The following is a 19,236-nucleotide window of genomic DNA, read 5'->3' as shown; positions in this document are numbered from 1 at the left end:
CCATCCAGCCTCTGCTTAAAGGCTTCCAAAAAAGGAGCCTCCACCACACTCCGGGGCAGAGAGTTCCACTGCTGAACGGCTCTCACAGTCAGGAAGTTCTTCCTCATGTTCAGGTGGAATCTCCTCTCTTGTAGTTTGTAGTATCAAGTAGTATCAAACTGCACTGATGTGACATCATTGATGCATCCTTGGCGCTTTGATGTCAGTGGAACTGCCACTCCACTCTGGATTTGGATCGTTTAAAGTTTGGACTAAAACCCAGAAGGGATTGGTTGCCACTGGTTCCCAGCTCGAGTTTATTGGCTGTCTTGAGCCCTAGGCTGGAAGAAAGGGAGGCTACAAAATATAACTATAAATGCAAATGATATAAAAATGTACATACAGATGACATTAGCTGCAGATGCAGGCAAAATGCCAGGAGAGAATGCTACTGGAACATGGCCATGTTGTTGTTTATTTGTTCAGTTGCTTCCAACTCTTTGTGACCTCCTGGACCATCCCACGCCAGAGCTCCCTGTCAGCCGTCACCACCCCCAACTCCTTCAGAGTCAAGCCAGTCCCTTCAAGGATGCCATCCATCCACCTTGCCCTTGGTCGACTCCTCTTCCTTTTTCCTTCCATTTTCCCCAGCATCATTGTCTTTTCTAAGCTTTCCTTTCTTCTCATGATGTGGCCAAAGAACTTCCTCTTTGCCTCTCGTCTCCTTCCCTCCAATGAGCAGTCGGGCTTTATTTCCTGGAGGATGGACTAGTTGGATCTTCTCGCAGTCCAAGCCACTCTCAGCACTTTCCTCCATCACTACAGTTCAAAAGCGTCTCTCTTCCTTCGCTCAGCCTTCCTTCTGGTCCAGCCCTCACATTCGTAGGTGACTACGGGGAATACCATTGCTTTAACTATGCAGATCTTCATTGCCAGTGTGATGTCTCTACTCTTCACTATTTTATCGAGACTGGACATTGCTCTCCTCCCAAGAAGGAAGCGTCTTCTGATTTCCTGGCCCCAGTCTTCATCTGCACTCATCTTTGCACCTAGAAATACAAACCCTGTCTCTGCCTCCATGTTTTCTTCCTCTATTTCCCAGTTATCAATCAATCTTGTTGGCATCATCTTGGGCTTTTGGATGTTTAACTGCAACCCAGCTTTTGCACTTTCTTCTTTCACCTTAGTGAGAAGGCTCCTCAGATCCTCCTTGTTTTTGGCCATCAAAGTGGTATCATCTGCATATCTAAGATTGTGAATGTTTCTTCCAACAATTTTAACTCCAGCCTTGGATTCATAAAGTCTGCACATCACATGATGTGTTCTACATACAAGTTGAGTAGGTCGGGTGAGAGGATATAACCCTGCCGCATGCCTTTCCCAATCTTGAACATATCTGTCGTTCCGTGGTCAGTTCTGACTGTTGCTCCTTGGTCCTTATACGGATTCCTCAGGAGTCAGACAAGATGGCTTGGTCTCCCCATACAGACCACCAAGAACTTGCCAGAATTTATTATGATCCACACAGTCCAAGGCTTTAGAATAGTCAATGAAAAAGATATTTTTCTGAAACTCCCTGCCTTTCTCCATTATCCAGCATCCGGAGATTGGCAATCTGGCCTCTCGTTCCTCTGCCTTTCCTAAACCCAGCTTGCACATCTGGCAACTCTCTCTCCGTGTCTTGCTGGAGTCTTCCTTGCAGGATCTTGAGCATTCCCTTCCTGGCATGAGAAATAAGGGCCACTGTACGGAAGTTTGAGCAGTCTTTCGCATTTCCCTTTTTTGGTATGGGGATAGAAGTTGATTTTTTTTCCAGCCTGATGGCCTTTCTTGTGTTTCCCATATTTGCTGACATATGGCATGCATCACCTTGACCATACAGCCCAAAAATACACAGCAACCCAAGACAGAATAATTCACACCAAGAAACATCAAGACTGGTTTGACGAAAATGACAACGAGATCCAACAGCTAATTGACAAGAAAAGGAAAGCCTTCCAAACATGGCAGAAGGACATCAACTGTGCCAGCGCAAAATCTGAGGCCCAAAGAAGGACAAGAGAACTCAAGAACATCTGGTGGACAAAGAAGGCTGAAGAAATCCAACACCTGGCAGATACCCATGATGCTCAGGGATTTTTCAAAGCCACAAAGATCATCTATGGACCAAGAAACCATGACATACATCCTCTACACTCATCAGATGGAACCAAACTCCTGAAGGAAAATCAATCGCACTATGTTGGAAAGAACACTACCAAAGCCTCCTGAATTGCAACTCCAATGTGGCCGAAGAGGTTCTCTCACAAATCCCACAACAACAAACCAGGGATGAGCTTGCAGCACTGACTAGTTTGGAAGAAGTCAGCAATGCCACCAACCAACAAAAAATAACAAAGCCAGCGGACCTGATGGGATCCCTGCTGAAATCTTTAAAGAGGGACGACCTGAACTGACACAACAACTCCACCAGCTCATAGAAAAAGTGTGAGTGACCGAGAAAATCCCAGCAGACTTCAAGGATGCCACCATCATCACCCTCAAAGCTAACCTTAAAAACTCTGACATAGACACTGAGAACTGGGAAGCCCTGGCCCTTGAGCGCTCCAGTTGGAGGTCAGCTGTGATCAGCAGTGCTGTAGAATTTGAAGAGGCATGAATGGAGGGCGAAAGAGGGAAACATGCCAAGAGGAAGGCACATCAAGTGAACTCCAACGGGGACCGCCTTCCACCTGGAAACTGGCACCCTCACTGCGGGAGAAGATGCAGGTCAAGAATAGGGTTCCACAGTCACCTATGGACTCACCGCCAGGAAACTACTCTTGGAGGACCATCATCCTCGGATTATTATTATTATTATTATTATTATTAATTGTCTGATGTCCTTGGGGAGAGAGTTCCAGAGTCGGGGGGCCACCACAGAGAAGGCCCTGTCCCTCGTCCCCACCAAACGCGCCTGCGACGCAGGTGGGATCATGAGCAGGGCCTCTCCAGATGATCGGAGGGAACGTGCGGGTTCGTAAACGGAGATGCGGTCACACAGGTAGGCAGGTCCCAAACCGATCGCCTTATTTATTTATTTATTTATTTATTTATTTATTTATATTTATGTACAGCTTTTCTATTCCGCCCTTCTCCTCACCCCGCAGGGGACTCAGGGTGGATTACATTGTACACATATATGGCAAACATTCAATGCCAATTTTGACATACAACATATACAGACATACACAGAGGCTATTTAGCTTTTTCTGGCCGCCAGGGGAGCTGTCGCTTTCCTCGTCCATCTGTGACGCTGATGAAGCACTTCTGCATTCCTCGCATGCTTCCCCGCTGGAATGCTTTGCTGGAGTCTTCTTTATGGCCTCATAAATCAGTTAATTTAGCCTCCCCACACTTTTTTAAGGTGGTACCTTGTTTTCCTACTTGACAGATGCAACTGTCTTTCGGGTTGCAAAGGTCGACAACAGGCTACACATAATTGGTTGGAAACCCACTCCAACTCGGGTTGGCTTCGAACTCAAACTACAAGAGAGGAGATTCCACCTGAACATGAGGAAGAACTTCCTGACTGTGAGAGCCGTTCAGCAGTGGAACTCTCTGCCCCGGAGTGTGGTGGAGGCTCCTTCTTTGGAAGCTTTTAAACAGAGGCTGGATGGCCATCTGTCAGGGGTGATTTGAATGCAATATTCCTGCTTCTTGGCAGAATGGGGTTGGACTGGATGGCCCATGAGGTCTCTTCCAACTCTTTGATTCTATGATTCTATGATTCATGACCTTTTGGTCAGAGTGATCTTAATGCAGCTGACACTCAGCCAGCTGTGCCACAATCCCGGTGCCTAAGTAAGTAAATAAGTAAGTAAGTATGTTCACACCTCTATTTTTTACATAGCCCCCTTTTCTTAAACCCCCCCCCCTTTCCCATTTTGGACACCAGAGGCGGAGCTGGCGAAGTAGCCAAGGCGGAGCTGGCGAAGTAGCCAAGCCTCTCCTTGTTCCCATTTGCAAGGCCTGAATAATTCAGACCCATTAAAAGCAACCTCTCCTGGGCCGGCCGAGTTGCAAATGCAGCCTTTTGCAAAGCCTTGACCAGCCCTTGGGCCCTGTCCGCCCCTTTTCTCCTGGGACTGGAGCATGAGGCCCATTGGATCGGGAGGAAAGCATCCTCACTTAGCAACGGCTTGGCTTCTTTGCATTGCCCACAAAAGCTCTCCTGCTTTCTCTCCAACGAAAGGCACTGATCCAGCTGGCAGGGTGAAGGACGGAGCAAGCAGCAATGGAGGAAGAGGAGGAGAAAGACTGGCTTGGATGCAGGCAAAAAAGCATGCTGCGCTTACCATTGTATTCACAAAACGAGAGGCTTGCAATGTCTCTGGTTACCAACTGTTCTGGCTCAAGTCTTGCAAAGCCAGGGCTCCTTTGCTTGGATCAGTCCCCTTGTAATGCAGTCTTCCCTGGACATTGACCTATGGCGTCCCATGAGGTTCCATTCTTTTCAACATCTACATCAATGTTTCTCAACCTTCCTAATATTCTCACTCCGGATGCGACCAGAAGCGACTTGATCCAAAAAGCTACAGACCAATCTCCCTGTTCTGCCACCTCTACCAAGTTCTGGAGAGACTTATTTTGCATAGAATTACGGAAAAAATAGACCCATGTCTGATCCCACAGCAAGCTGGCTTCAGGAAAGGCAGAAGCTGCACATCGCAAGTGCTGAACCTGACTCAACACATAGAAGATGGCTTTGAAAGGCAGCAGATCACAGGAGCCGTCTTCATAGACCTGTCAGCGGCTTATGATACTGTCAACCACCGCCTCCTCCTGAGAAAAATGTATCATCTCACAAAGGACGACCACCTCACCCGCCTCATAGGAAACCTGCTACAAAACAGGAGCTTTTTTGTTGAGTTCCAGGGCCAGAGAAGCAGATGGCGGAAACAGAAGAACGGCCTGCCTCAGGGGAGCGTGCTTGCTCCATCCATGTTCAACATCTACACAAATGACCAGCCACTGCCAGAAGGAACAGAGAGTTTCATCTATGCTGATGATCGTGCCATCGCCGCTCAAGCAGGGAGCTTTGAGATGGTTGAACAGAAGCTCTCCGAAGCTCTAGGTGCTCTTACTGCCTATTACAGGGAAAACCAGCTGATCCCTAATCCATCTAAAACACAGACATGTGCCTTTTACCTTAAGAACAGACAAGCATCCCGAGCTCTGAGGATTATTACCTGGGAAGGAATCCCACTGGAGCATTGCAGAGCACCCAAATACCTGGGAGTCACTCTGGACCGTGCTCTGAAAGCTGACTGGCACAACCTGGGGATCACAACCAGACACAGTGAAGATATCTGCCCTTGCGCTTTGCTACTCTGCTTCTGAGTATGCATGCCCAGTGTGGAACACATCTCACCACACTAAAACAGTGGGAGTGGCTCTTAATGAGACATGCCGCATTATCACGGGGTGTCTGCGGGTGGGACAAAGAACTCTTGCCTGCTGGAGCTAGGTGTGAAGGTTTCCACTGACCACCTTGATTAGCATTTGATGGCCTGGCAGTGCCTGGGGCAATCTTTTGTTGAGAGGTGATTAGATGTCCCAGATTGTTTCCTCTATGTTGTTTTGCTGTTGTAATTTTAGAGTTTTGTAATACTGGTAGCCATAAAGGAGGAAACCATGAAAATGAACAAAATCTGGGGTTTAACCCACTGCATGGTGCAGTGGGTTAAACCCCTGTGCAGACAGGACTGAAGACCGACACGTCGCAAGTTCAAATCCGGGGAGAGGCGGATGAGCTCCCTCTATCAGCTCCAGCTCTTCATGCGGGGACATGAGAGAAGCCTCCCACAAGGATGATATAACATCAAATCATCCAGGCGTCCCCTGGGCAACGTCCTTGCAGACGGCCAATTCTCTCACACCAGAAGCGACTTGCAATTTCTCAGGTCGCTCCTGACACGACAAAAAACTAATCTATCTATCTATCTCTATCTAATCTATCTATCTTATCTATCTGGAGGATTGTTGGGAGTTGCAGTCCAGGAATAGGAAACTGGAAATCTGTAAGGATTGGTATGCTCTCAAAGAAATCCAAGGAGAAGAAAGCTTGCATCTTGAAAGCAGTGCATTTGGAGCATACTCCTCTCCTAAAGAGTCTGGTCTAGGGAATGCTGGGAGCTGTAGTCCGGAAGAGAGTGTGGATATGCTATTGTGTGTTTTGTTTCCTGGGGGAGTCATTTTTGCATGTGTGCTGTAGCATCTTTCTGCTTTTATGGCTTTTTAAGTGCCTTTTTTATGAGTGATGGTCACTCATTGGCCTGAGAGGTGTCTTGTGTCCAAATTTGGTGTCAATTCATCCAGTGGTTTTTGAGTTCTGTTAATCCCACAAACGAACATTACATTTTTATTTATATAGATGATTCTGTGAGAGCTCTGAAGAAAATTGGTGTCAAATGCAAGCGACGAGCAGGACTTGGAATGGCTAATTTGAGGAAGGGAAGGGAGAGACTACAATGCACAGAAGTAAGAGAGTTGCAATGCAAGAAAGACCCATTTATCTCTCCTCCCACTGAAGAATAATACAAAAGAGAGGACTGGCTTACCTTTCCATTGGGACTGGCCTTCTTGAAGACTCTGCCAAAACAAGAAGAGAGGGAGACAAGTCAGAAACTGAGCAACAAACATTGCAAAGAAGCTCTACTGATTCCAAAATAGAATCATAGAATCCTAAAGTTGGAAGAGACCTCCTGGGCCATCCAGTCCAACCCCATTCTGCCAAGAAGCAGGAAAATTGCATTCAAATCACCCCTGACAGATGGCCATCCAGCCTCTGTTTAAAAGCTTCCAAAGAAGGAGCCTCCACCACACTCCCTCCGGGGCAGAGAGTTCCACTGCTGAACAGCTCTCACAGTCAGGAAGTTCTTCCTCGTGTTCAGATGGAATCTCCTTTCTTGTAGTTTAAAGCCATTGTTCCATTGTGTCCTAGGCTCCAGGGAAGCAGAAAGGAAGCTTGCTCCCTTTTCCTCCCTGTGGCTTCCTCTCACATATTCTCATACATGGCTATCATATCTCCTCTCAGCCTTCTCTTCTTCAGGCTAAACTTGCCCAGCTCCTTAAGCCGCTCCTCATAGGACTTGTTCGCCAGTCATTCTAGTTATCCTACACAAAGTTTTTTTTTTTGCATCATCTTAGCCCCCTTCCACACAGCCATATAGCCTGGAATATTAATGCAGAAAATTCCACAATATCTGCTTTGAACTGGATTCAATGAGTCCACATTGCCATATATTCCCAACTCTGCTCTACGCCTGCGACACGTGAATTGTCTGCAGCCACCTCTCCACAAAAGCCAACATTGACACTGAAATACAACACCATCTGAGCTCTGCAAGTGCAATATTCCTTTGAAAGAAACAGAGAGAGTTTGAGGACCAGGACAGTCCATCTATATAAATAAAAATGTAATGTTCGTTTGTGGGATTAACAGAACTCAAAAACCACTGGACAAATTGACACCAAATTTGGACACAAGACACCTAACAACCCAATGGATGTCCTTCACTCAAAAAATTTGATTTTGTCATTTGGGAGTTGTAGTTGCTGGGATTTATAGTTCACCTGCAATCAAAGAATATTCTTAACCCCACCAACGATGGAATTGAATCAAACTTGGCACACAGTTTTTCCATGACCAACAGAAAGTACTGGAAAGGTTTGGTGGGCATTGACCTTGAGTTTGGGAGTTGTAGTTCACCCACATCCAGAGAGCACGGTGCACTCAGTGATGGATATGGACCAAACTCTACACGAATACTCAATACCGGTATTGTGGCGCAGCTGGCTGAATGTCAGCTGCATTAAGATCACTCTGACCAAAAGGTCATGAGTTTGAAGCCATCCCGGGCTGGAGTGGGTGTCCAGCCATTGTGTAGCCCGTTGTCGACCTTTGCAACCTGAAAGACAGTTGCATCTGTCAAGTAGGAAAATAAGGTACCACCTTGTGTGGGAGGCTAAATTCAACTAATTTATGAGGCCATAAAGAAAAAAGACTCTGGGGAATGTGGAATGCGGAAGAACTTCATTGGTGTCGTTGATGGATGATGAAAAGCAGCAGCTCCCCTGGCGGCCAGAAAAAAGTTAAATAGCCTCGGTGTATTTGTCTGTTAAATGTTGTTTGTCAAACTGGCATTGAATGTTTGCCATATATGTGTTTACTGGAATCCGCCCTGAGTCCCCTGTGGGGTGAGGAGAAGGGCGGAATATAAAAGCTGTAAATAGATAAATAAATAAATAAATAAATATGCCCAAATGTGAACACTGGTGGAGTTTGGGGAAAATAGAATATTGACATTTGGGAGTTGTAGTTGCTGGGATTTATAGTTCACCTACAATCACAGAGCATTCTGAAAACCACCAATGATAGAATTGGGCCAAACCTCCCACACAGAACCCCCATGTGGGCCACGCAACGCAGGGGACAGCTAGTGGTTTATAAAGCCATTGTCCTCCGAACCCTGCTATATGCTTGTGAAACATGGACTGTCTACTGACGATGGAACGATTCCATCAGCGCTGCCTCCGGAAAATCCTGCAAATCTCTTGGGAAGACAGGTGGGCAAATGTCAACTGCTGGAAGAAGCAAAGACTACCAGCATTGAAGCGATGCTCCTCCGCCATCAACTCCGCTGGACTGGCCACATTGTCCAAATGCCCAAAGATCACCATCTCCCAAAACAGCTACTCTACTCCAAACTCAAGAATGGGAAACGTAATGTTGGCATATAGGAAAAGAGATTTAAAGATGGGCTCTAAGCCAACCTCAAAAACTGTGGCATAGACACTGAGAACTGGAAAGCCCTGGCCCTTGAGCGCTCTAACTGGAGGTCAGCTGTGACCAGCAGTGCTGCAGAATTCGAAAAGGCCCAAAGGAGGGAAACATGCCAAGAGGAAGGTGAATCAAGCAAACCCTGACCAAGACTGCCATCCATCTGACAACTGATGTCCTCACTGTGGGAGAACATGCAGATCAAGAATAGGGCTCCACAGCCACCTATGGACCCACCACCAAGACACGTCATCTAGAAGCCCATCATCCTCAAATTACGAGGGATTGCCTAAGTAAGTAATATTCCAGATCAAAGCAGGTAACATGGGATATTGGGTTGTTGTAGTTTTTTTCGGGCTATATGGCCATGTTCTAGAGGCATTCTCTCCTGACATTTTGCCTGCATCTATGGGAAGCTGGAATGTGTCCAGAGGAGGGCGACTAAAATGATCAAGGGTCTGGAGAACAAGCCCTATGAGGAGCGGCTTAGGGAACTGGGCATGTTTAGCCTGAAGAAGAGAAGGCTGAGAGGAGATATGATAGCCATGTATAAATATGTGAGAGGAAGCCACAGGGAGGAGGAGGGAGCAAGCTTGTTTTCTGCTTCCTTGGAGACTAGGACGCAATGGAACAATGGCTTCAAACTACAAGAGAAGAGATTCCATCTGAACATGAGGAAGAACTTCCTGACTGTGAGAGCCGTTCAGCAGTGGAACTCTCTGCCCCGGAGTGTGGTGGAGGCTCCTTCTTTGGAAGCTTTTAAGAAGAGCCTAAATGGCCATCTGTCAGGGGTGATTTGAATGCAATATTCCTGCTTCTTGGCAGAATGGGGTTGGACTGGATGGCCCATGAGGTCTCTTCCAACTCTTTGATTCTATGATTCAAGCATCCTCAGAGGTTGTGCGGTCTGATATTAACGTGGGATATTATCAGCTGTGTGGAAGGGGCCTTAGAGAACAAGATGCGGAAAGCGTTGTGTAGGCTAGCCCTAAGAGGACATAAAGACAGCCTAGTTTTAGGTCGAACTCTCAATAGCAAAAGTGTGAGCTGATTTGACCCATAATAACTCCCAATGGCTGATGCAAACGGATGGACGGCAGTTGAAAGCCATAATCTAACCTTCTCTGATGTTCAACGTATTGTCGAAGGCTTTCATGGCCGGAATCACTGGGTTGTTGTAGGTTTTTTCGGGCTATATGGCCATGTTCTAGAGGCATTCTCTCCTGACGTTTCACCTGCATTTCGATGTTTCAATGCAGGTGAAACATCAGGAGAGAATGCCTCTAGATGTGTTCATAAAATGTTATCTCCTAAAAGCCGGTTGGAGGAAGGAGCAATGTGATTTTTGGTGCCTGAAAGGAGAAGGTTGTTTATGTAAACCAAGTACAGCCAGCATCTTTGACAGGGGCAGATCTGACCCATAATAACCCCCTGGCACGAGCACCATATGGAGTAACAGCTGATAGAATCAGATGGAAAGACATCATCTAACCTTCTCTGGTCTCAGTTGGAGGGGATCCTAGGCTAGAATGCAGCCTCCAAGCTATATCCAGCCCAGATAAATACAAACCAATAGAAAGGCTGGTAAAAACAAAATACGACATAGTGCCTTCCCGCATCCATAGATTCGGCATCTATAGATTCCACCACTGAAATCATAATAATAATAATAATAATAATAATAATAATAATATTTTTTTTTTGGTCGTGTCAGGAGTGACTTGAGAAACTGCAAGTCGCTTCTGGTGTGAGAGATTTGGCCGTCTTCAAGGACGTTGCCCAGGGGACGTCCAGATGATTTTGATGTTTTTATCATCCTGGTGGGAGGCTTCTCTCATGTCCCCGCATGAGGAGCTGGAGCTGATAGAGGGAGCTCATCCACCTCTCCCCGGATTCGAACCTGTGACCTGTCGGTCTTCAGGCCTGCCAGCACAAGGGTTGAACCCACTGCGCCACCGGGCATTATATAATAATAATAATAATAATAATAATAATAATAATAAGCCATTAGAACAAATGCCATCAAAGCTAGAATTGAAAAGTGGACGACAGATCCCAAGTGTAGACTCTGCAAGGAAGCAGATGAAACCATAGATCCCATCCTCAGCTGCTGCAAGAAGATCGCAGAGACAGACTCCAAGCAGAGGCACAACACCGTTGCTCAGATGATGTATTCAAACTTGTGCCACAAAGAACATCTGCCTGCCACAAAGAACTGGTGGGATCAGAGAATGAACATGCCAAACTCCTCTAGTACTTCCAAATTCAGATAGACAGAGTTCTGGAGTACAAGATTTCTGACCTCACAATCGTGTTAAAAAACAAAGTATGGATCGTCGATGTCGAAAAAGCATGGCTGTGGCTCACAAATGGGACTCTGAAAAAGGAGACCAAGGAGGGCCTGATCTTGGCAGCCCAAGAACAAGCCATTCGAACCAAAGCCGTCAAAGCCATGACTGAAAAGTTCACCAGAGATCCCAAATGTAGACTCTGCAAGGAAGCAGATGAAACAATAGATCCCATCCTCAGCTGCTGCAAGAAGATCGCACAGACTGACTCCAAGCAGAGGCATAACACCATTGCTCAGATGATTCATTGGAACTTGTGCCACAAAGACCATCTGCCTGCCATAAAGAACGGGTGGGATCACAAGTCTGAAAAAGTTACAGAGAATGAACACGTCAAACTCCTCTGGGACTTCCAGATTCAGATAGACAGAGTTTTGGAGCACAAGACCCCTGACCTCACGATTGTGTTAAAAAACCAAGTATGGATCGTCAATGTTGGAATCCCAGACAACAGCAGGATTGAAGAGAAGCAACTGGAAAAGCTGACACGATATAAGGATTTAAAGATTGAACTGCAAAGACTCTGGCACAAGCCAGTCAAGGTAGTCCCAGTGGTGATCGGCACACTGGGTGCAGTGCCTAAAGACCTTGGCCTGCACTTAAACACAATCGGAACTGATAAAATCACCATCTGCCAGCTGCAGAAGGCCACCTTACTGGGATCTGCACACATTATTCGCTGATACATCACACAGTCCTAGACACTTGGAAAGTGTCCGACGTGTGATCCGTATGATCGCCGTATGATAGCCATGTGTAAATATGTGAGAGGAAGCCACAGGGAGGAGGGAGCAAGCTTGTTTACTGCTTCCATGGAGATTAGGACAAGGAACAATGGCTTCAAACTACAAGAAAGAAAGGAGATTCCATCTGAACATGAGGAAGAACTTCCTGACTGTGAGAGTCGTTCAGCAGTGGAACTCTCTGCCCCGGAGTGTGGTGGAGGCTCCTTCTTTGGAAGCTTTTAAGCAGAGGCTGGATGGCCATTTGTCAGGGGTGATTTGAATGCAATATTCCTGCTTCTTGGCAGAATGGGGTTGGACTGGATGGCCCAGGAGGTCTCTTCCAACTCTTTGATTCAATTATTCTATCCAATTCAACAGCCAGCAGAGTGTCTGCTGTGGACTCACCTTGTTGTGTTTCAAACAACAACAACAAGCCATTAGAACAAATGACATCAAAGCCAGAACTGAAAAGTCGATGACAGATCCCAAGTGAAAACTCTGCAAGGAAGCAGATGAAACAATAGATCTCATCCTCAGCTGCTGCAAGAAGATTGCGCAGACGGACTCCAAGCAGAGGCACAACACCGTTGCTCAGGTGATTCATTGGAACTTGTGCCACAAACAACATCTGCCTGCCGCAAAGAACTGGTGGGATCACAAGCTTGAAAAAGTTACAGAGAATGATCACGTCAAACTATTCTGGGACTTCTGAATTCAGACTGACAGAGTTTTGGAGCACAAGATGCCTGAACTCACAAGCATGTTAAAAAAACCAATCATAAAGATGCCAAACGGACAAACCATAAAATGCAATCAGACTGAAGGCTATAAATATCTGGGCATTCTACAGTTGGACAATATCAAGCATGTGAAAAATGTGGTCAGCAAAGAATATGTCCAAAGGGTCAGAAAGCAAACTAAATGAAGAGCAAACTAAATAGCGGATATACGATCAAGGCTCTCAACCCCTGGGCCATCCTCGTCATCAGATACACTGCTGGGATTGTGAACTGGACACGAGCAGAGCTGGAGGATCTGGACAGAGAAACAAGGAAACTGATGACAATCCACTCCTCATGACACCCGTGTAGTGATGTCGACAGGCTTGACCTGCCCAGAAAATCAGGAGGAAGAGAGAAGAGGGATTCGGCAAGGGAAACGAACAGTAGAAGAAGAAGAGAAACATTCAATGGCAGATGATGGGAAAGAAAGTCAAGAACCAACATTGAGGGAAGTCAGTAGTAGAATTGCATTCAAATCACCCCTGACAGATGGCCATCCAGCCTCTGTTTAAAAGCTTCCAAAGAAGGAGCCTCCACCACACTCCGGGGCAGAGAGTTCCACTGCTGAACGGCTCTCACAGTCAGGAAGTTCTTCCTCATGTTCAGATGGAATCTCCTCTCTTGTAGTTTGAAGCCATTGCTCCATTGCGTCCTAGTCTCCAAGGAAGCAAAAAACAAGCTTGCTCCCTCCTCCTCCCTGTGGCTTCCTCTCACATATTTGTACATGGCTATCATATCTCCTCTCAGCCTTCTCTTCTTCAGGTTAAACATGCCCAGCTACTTAAGCCGCTCCTCATAGGGCTTGTTCTCCAGACCCTTGATCATTTGAGTTGCCCTCCTCTGGACACATTCCAGGTTAGAGTCAACATCTCTCTTAAATTGTGGTGCCCAGAATTGGACACAGTATTCCAGGTGTGGTCTAACCAAAGTGGAATAGAGCATGGGGAGCAGGACTTCCCTAGATCTAGACACTAGGCTCCTCTTGACGCAGACCAACATCCCATTGGCTTTTTTAGCTGCAGCACCACATTGCTGGCTCATGTTTAACTTGTTGTCCACGAGGACTCCGATGTCAGGAGAGAATGCTTCTGGAACATGGCTATGCAGCCTGGAAAACTCACTGCAACCCAGTCTTATTTACTTCATGCGTAAGGAGAGAATCATAGAATCATAGAATCAAAGAGTTGGGAGAGACCTCCTGGGCCATCCAGTCCAACCCCATTCTGCCAAGAAGCAGGAATATTACACTCAAAGCACCCCTGACAGATGACCATCCAGCCTCTGTTTAAAAGCTTCCAAAGAAGGAGCCTCCACCACGCTCCGACGCAGAGAGTTCCACAGCTGAACGGTTCTCACAGTCAGGAAGTTCTTCCTCATGTTCAGATGGAATCTCCTCTCTTGTAGTTTGAAGCCATTGTTTCGCATCCCAGTCTCCAGGGAAGAAGAAAACAAGCTCCCTCCTCCCCATGACTTCCCCTCACATATTTATCCCTGGCCCTCATCATGTCTCCTCTCAGCCGTCTCTTCTTCAGGCTCAACATGCACAGCTCCTTAAGCCGCTCCTCATAGGGCTTGTTCTCCAGACCCTTGATCATTTTAGTCACCCTCCTCTGGACACATTCCAGCTTAGAGTCAACATCTCTCTTCAACTGTGGTGCCCAGAATCGGACACAATATTCCAGATGTTTTGTTCCTGCATGGCGGAAGGGGGTTGGACTAGATGGCCCATGTGGTCCCACACAACCCTATGTTCCTTTGAACCAGGTCTTCAAAAAGGCAGGATTGTGGCTGAGCGACGTGGTTGTGCAGATCTGGGGCAACAGGCGGTCATGTTCCTGCGTCAGAGTCAAGGATGAGAATTTCAAGCAGCGACTTCCATTTTCTTGCCTCTCGGGGAGAAGCGTGAAGTGACAAGAGGAAAACGTTGGTGGCATTTCAATGGCGTCTCATTATTCCTGCCTCAAAAATGACAAGCGGGGATCTCTCGCATGACTAATCAGCCATGAATCTGAACCTCTTAGGTCTATCTACACAGAAGTGAAAATGTGTATGTGTGTATGTGGTGGAGGTGTCCACTTACACCAGCGATGATCAACCTGAGGGTTGGGACCCCTGGGGGGTGGGTCGCAAGGGGGTGTCAGAGGGGTTGCCAAAGACTACCAGAAAACACAGTATTTTCTGTTCTGTGTGGGAAGTTTGGCCCAATTCTATTGTTGCTGCGGAATGGACCTTGATTTTGGGAGTTGTAGTTCACCTGCATCCAGCGATACTGTGACCCCCACCCACAAAGGGTTAGGGACCAAACTTGGCAAGGGAAGCCCCATGACCAACTGAACATACTGGAGGGGGTTGTGGAAAGGGACCTTGATTTTGGGAAATGTAGTTCACCTGCATCCAGCGATACTGGGACCCCCACCCACAAAGGGTTAGGGACCAAACTTGGCACAGGGAAGCCTCATGACCAACTGAACATACTGGAGAGGTTTGTGGGAAGGGACCTTGATTTTGGGAGTTGTAGTTCACCTGCATTCAGCGATACTGTAACTCCCACCCACAAAGGGTTAGAGACCAAACTTGGCACACAGAAGCCCCATGACCAACTGAACATACTGGAGGGGCTTGTGGGAAGGGACCTTGCTTTTGGGAGTTGTAGTTCACCTGCATCCAGCCATACTGTGACCCCCACCCAAAAGGGTTAGGGGCCAATCTTGGCACAGAGAAGCCCCATGACCAACTGAACACAGTGGAGGGGTTTGTGGAAAGGGACCTTGATTTTGGGAGTTGTAGTTCACCTGCATCCAGTGTTACTGTGACCCCCCACCCACAAAAGGTTAGGGACCAAACTTGGCACAGGGAAGCCCCATGACCAATTTAACATACTGGAGAGGTTTGTGGGAAGGGACCTTGATTTTGGGAGTTGTAGTTCACCTGCATCCAGCGATACTGTGACCCCCACCCACAAAGGCTTAGGGACCAAACTTGGCACAGAGAAGCCCCATGACCAACTGAACATACTGGAGGGGTTTGTGGGAAGGGACCTTGATTTTGGGAGTTGTAGTTCACCTGCATCCAGTGATACTGTGACCCCCCACCCACAAAGGCTTAGGGACCAAACTTGGCACACAAACCCAACATGGCCAACTGTGCATACAGGTGGGGTTTGGGGGTGAATGAACTTGGATCTGGGAGTTGTAGTTCACCCTTATCCAGAAAGCACTGCACCCAGTCAATGATGGATTTGGACCAAACTTGGCACACAAACCCAACATGTCCAACTGTGCATACAGGTGGGGTTTGGGGAATGAACTTGGATCTGGGAATTGTAGTTAGCCATGTTGGGTTTGTGTGCCAAGTTTGGTCCAAATCCATCATCGACTGGGTGCAGTGCTTTCTGGATAAGGGTGAACTACAACTTCCAGATCCACCTGTATACACAGTTGCCATGTTGGGTTTGTGTGCCAAGTTTGGTCCAAATCCATAATTGACTGGGTGCAGTGCTTTCTGGATAATGGTGAACTACAACTCCCAGATCCACCTGTATGCACAGTTAGCCATGTTGGGTTTGTGTGCCAAGTTTGGTCCAAATCCATCATCGACTGGGTGCAGTGCTTTCTGGATAAGGGTGAACTACAACTCCCAGATCCACCTGTATGCACAGTTGCCATGTTGTGTTTGTGTGCCAAGTTTGGTCCAAATCCATCATCGACTGGGCGCAGTGCTTTCTGGATAAGGGTGAACTACAACTCCCAAAATCAAGGTCCCTTCCCACAAACCCCTCCAAGGGAGTACCAACTCAATTCTGCTTTCATAGAATCATAGAATCAAAGAATCAAAGAGTTGGAAGAGACCTCCTAGGCCATCCAGTCCAACCCCCTTCTGCCAAGAAGCAGGAATGTTGCATTCAAATCACCCCTGACAGATGGCCATCCAGCCTCTGTTTCAAAGCTTCCAAAGAAGGAACCTCTATCACACTCCGGGGCAGAGAGTTCCGCTGCTGAACGGCTCTCACAGTCAGGAAGTTCTTCCTCATGTTCAGATGGAATCTCCTCTCTTGTAGTTTGAAGCCATTGTTCCGCGTCCTAGTCTCCAAGGAAGCAGAAAACAAGCTTGCTCCCTCCTCCTCCCTGTGGCTCCCTCTCACATATTTATACATGGCTATCATATCCCCTCTCAGCCTTCTCTTCTTCAGGCTAAACATGCCCAGCTCCTTAAGCCGCTCCTCATAGGGCTTGTTCTCTGCTTTGATCAGACCATCTCTCCTGGAGGAACACTGCTTCCAGAATTAAAGCAATTGGATGATTACAATTTTATCTGCCATTCCTCAATGCTATGGGATGCTGGGATTTGTAGTTTGGTGAGGGTCCCCAGCAGAGAAAGTTGGACACCTTATAAAACTACAACTCCCAGGGTACTGAGTATTCCATTAAGAGAAAAGGAGTGAGACTTCGCCCAAAACAGGAGAACAGTCTTTCTCGCTTGCCTGGATTTCATTCCAGGGATGGAAACCTTTTTGCACTCAACCTTTTGAAATGGAAAAGATGACGCTCTTGAAATCTTCCGGCAAAAAGGTTGCTCTGTCCATTAAGAAAGCTCTGCTAAGCTTCGAAGGAGAGAGTTCCCTTGGCACATCCAAAGGTTTTGCTAGACTCCAGGGGAACAATAAAGAAACAAACAAACTTGAATCCTCGATTCACTCTTGTAAATCCTCCCAGAGTTGTAGTTTGGCTTGATTGTGGTTGCATCTGCACTCTAGAACAAATGCAGTTTGGCACCACTTTAACTGCTATGTACTGATGTTATGGAAATGGAGAACAAGCCCTATGAGGAGCGGCTTAAAGAGCTGCTGGGCATGTTTAGCTTGAAGAAGAGAATCCTGAGAGGAGACATGATTGCCATGTATAAATATGTTACAACAACATCTGTTATAGAACTCCAATATGCTGATGATAATGTCATGTGTGCACGTTCAGAAGCCACTCTAAACACCTTCACAGAAGCATACGAGAAGTTCCACCTCTCATTGAACAAAAAACCAAAGTGTTATTCCAGCAAAAGGCACCAGCCAACCCCTCTCCAAAGCCAGAAATACAGCTTAATGGTGTGACATTAGAAAATGTGGACCATTTCCGCTCCCTTGGCAGCCACCTCTCCACAAAAGTCAACACTGAGACTGAAATACAACACCGCCTGAGCTCTGCGAGTACAGCATTCTTCCCAATGAAGCAGAGAGTGTTTGAGGACCGGGATATCCGTAGGGAGACCAAGGGGCTTGTTTATAAAGCTATTCCCCTCCCAACCCTGTTCTATGCCTGCGAGATGTGGACTGTCTACAGACGTCAACACTGACACTGAAATACAACACCGCCTGAGTTCTGCAAGTGCAGCATTTTTCCGAATGAAGCACAGAGTGTTTGAGGACCGGGACATCCGTAGGGAGACCAAGGGGCTTGTTTATAAAGCTATTGTCCTCGCAACCCTGCTATACTCCTGCGAAATGTGGACTGTCTACAGACGTCAACACTGACACTGAAATACAACACCGCTTGAGTTCTGCAAGTGCAGCATTTTTCCGAATGAAGCACAGTGTTTGAGGACCAGGATATCAGTAGGGAGACCAAGGTGTTTGTTTATAAAGCCACTGTGCTCCCAACCGTGCTATACACCTGCGAGACGTGGCCTGTCTACAGACGTCAACACTGACACTGAAATACAACACCACCTGAGCTCTGCAAGTGCCGCATTTTTCCGAATGAAGCACAGAGTGTTTCTGGACCGGGACATCCATAGGGAGACCAAGGGGCTTGTTTATAAAGCTATTGTCCTCCCAAACCTGCTATATGCCTGCGAAACGTGGACTGTCTACAGATGTTAACACTGACACTGAAATACAACACCGGCTGAGCTCTGCAAGTGCAGCATTCTTCCCAAATGAAGCAGAGAGTGTTTGAGGACTGGGACATCCACAAGGAGACCAAGGTGCTTGTTTATAAAGCTATTGTCCTCCCAACCCTGCTATACACCTGCGAGACGTGGACTGTCTACAGACGTCAACACTGACACTGAAATACAACACCGCCTGAGCTCTGCAAGTGCAGCATTCTTCCCAAATGAAGCAGAGAGTGTTTGAGGACTGGGACATCCGCAAGGAGACCAAGGTGCTTGTTTATAAAGCTATTGTCCTCCCAACCCTGCTCTACGCCTGCGAGACGTGGACTGTCTACAGACGTCAACACTGACACTGAAATACAACACCGCCTGAGCTCTGCAAGTGCAGCATTTTTCTGAATGAAGCACAGAGTGTTTGAGGACCGGGATATCCGTAGGGAGACCAAGGGGCTTGTTTATAAAGCAATTGTCCTCCAAACCCTGCTCTACACCTGCAAGACGTGGACTGTCTACAGACGTCAACATTGACACTGAAATACAACACCGCCTGAGCTCTATAAGTGCAGCATTTTTCCGAATGAAGCACAGAGAGTTTGAGGACCGGGATATCCGTAGGGAGACCAAGGTGCTTGTTTATAAAGCTATTGTCCTCCAAACCCTGCTCTACACCTGCAAGATGTGGACTGTCTACA

The 19,236-nt window shown here is 47.0% G+C and overlaps 1 protein-coding gene across 4 annotated transcripts in view; it reads right to left on the bottom strand.

The window, feature by feature from the left end:
* Positions 1 to 19,236, bottom strand: part of ARRB1 (arrestin beta 1) — a 171,807-nt gene that overhangs the window by 58,401 nt on the left and 94,170 nt on the right. For all 4 annotated transcript variants that reach the window (XM_067466415.1, XM_067466416.1, XM_067466414.1 and 1 more), the window contains one exon: positions 6,582 to 6,612. In XM_067466415.1, coding sequence (XP_067322516.1) covers positions 6,582 to 6,612 — 31 coding nt within the window. The remainder of the gene's footprint in view (positions 1 to 6,581; positions 6,613 to 19,236) is intronic.

The sequence above is a fragment of the Anolis sagrei genome, chromosome 3 (assembly GCF_037176765.1).
Source record: "Anolis sagrei isolate rAnoSag1 chromosome 3, rAnoSag1.mat, whole genome shotgun sequence".
NCBI lineage: Eukaryota > Metazoa > Chordata > Lepidosauria > Squamata > Dactyloidae > Anolis > Anolis sagrei.
The sequence above is the reverse complement of the archived record's forward strand: the minus strand, read 5'-3'. Positions and strand labels throughout refer to the sequence as shown.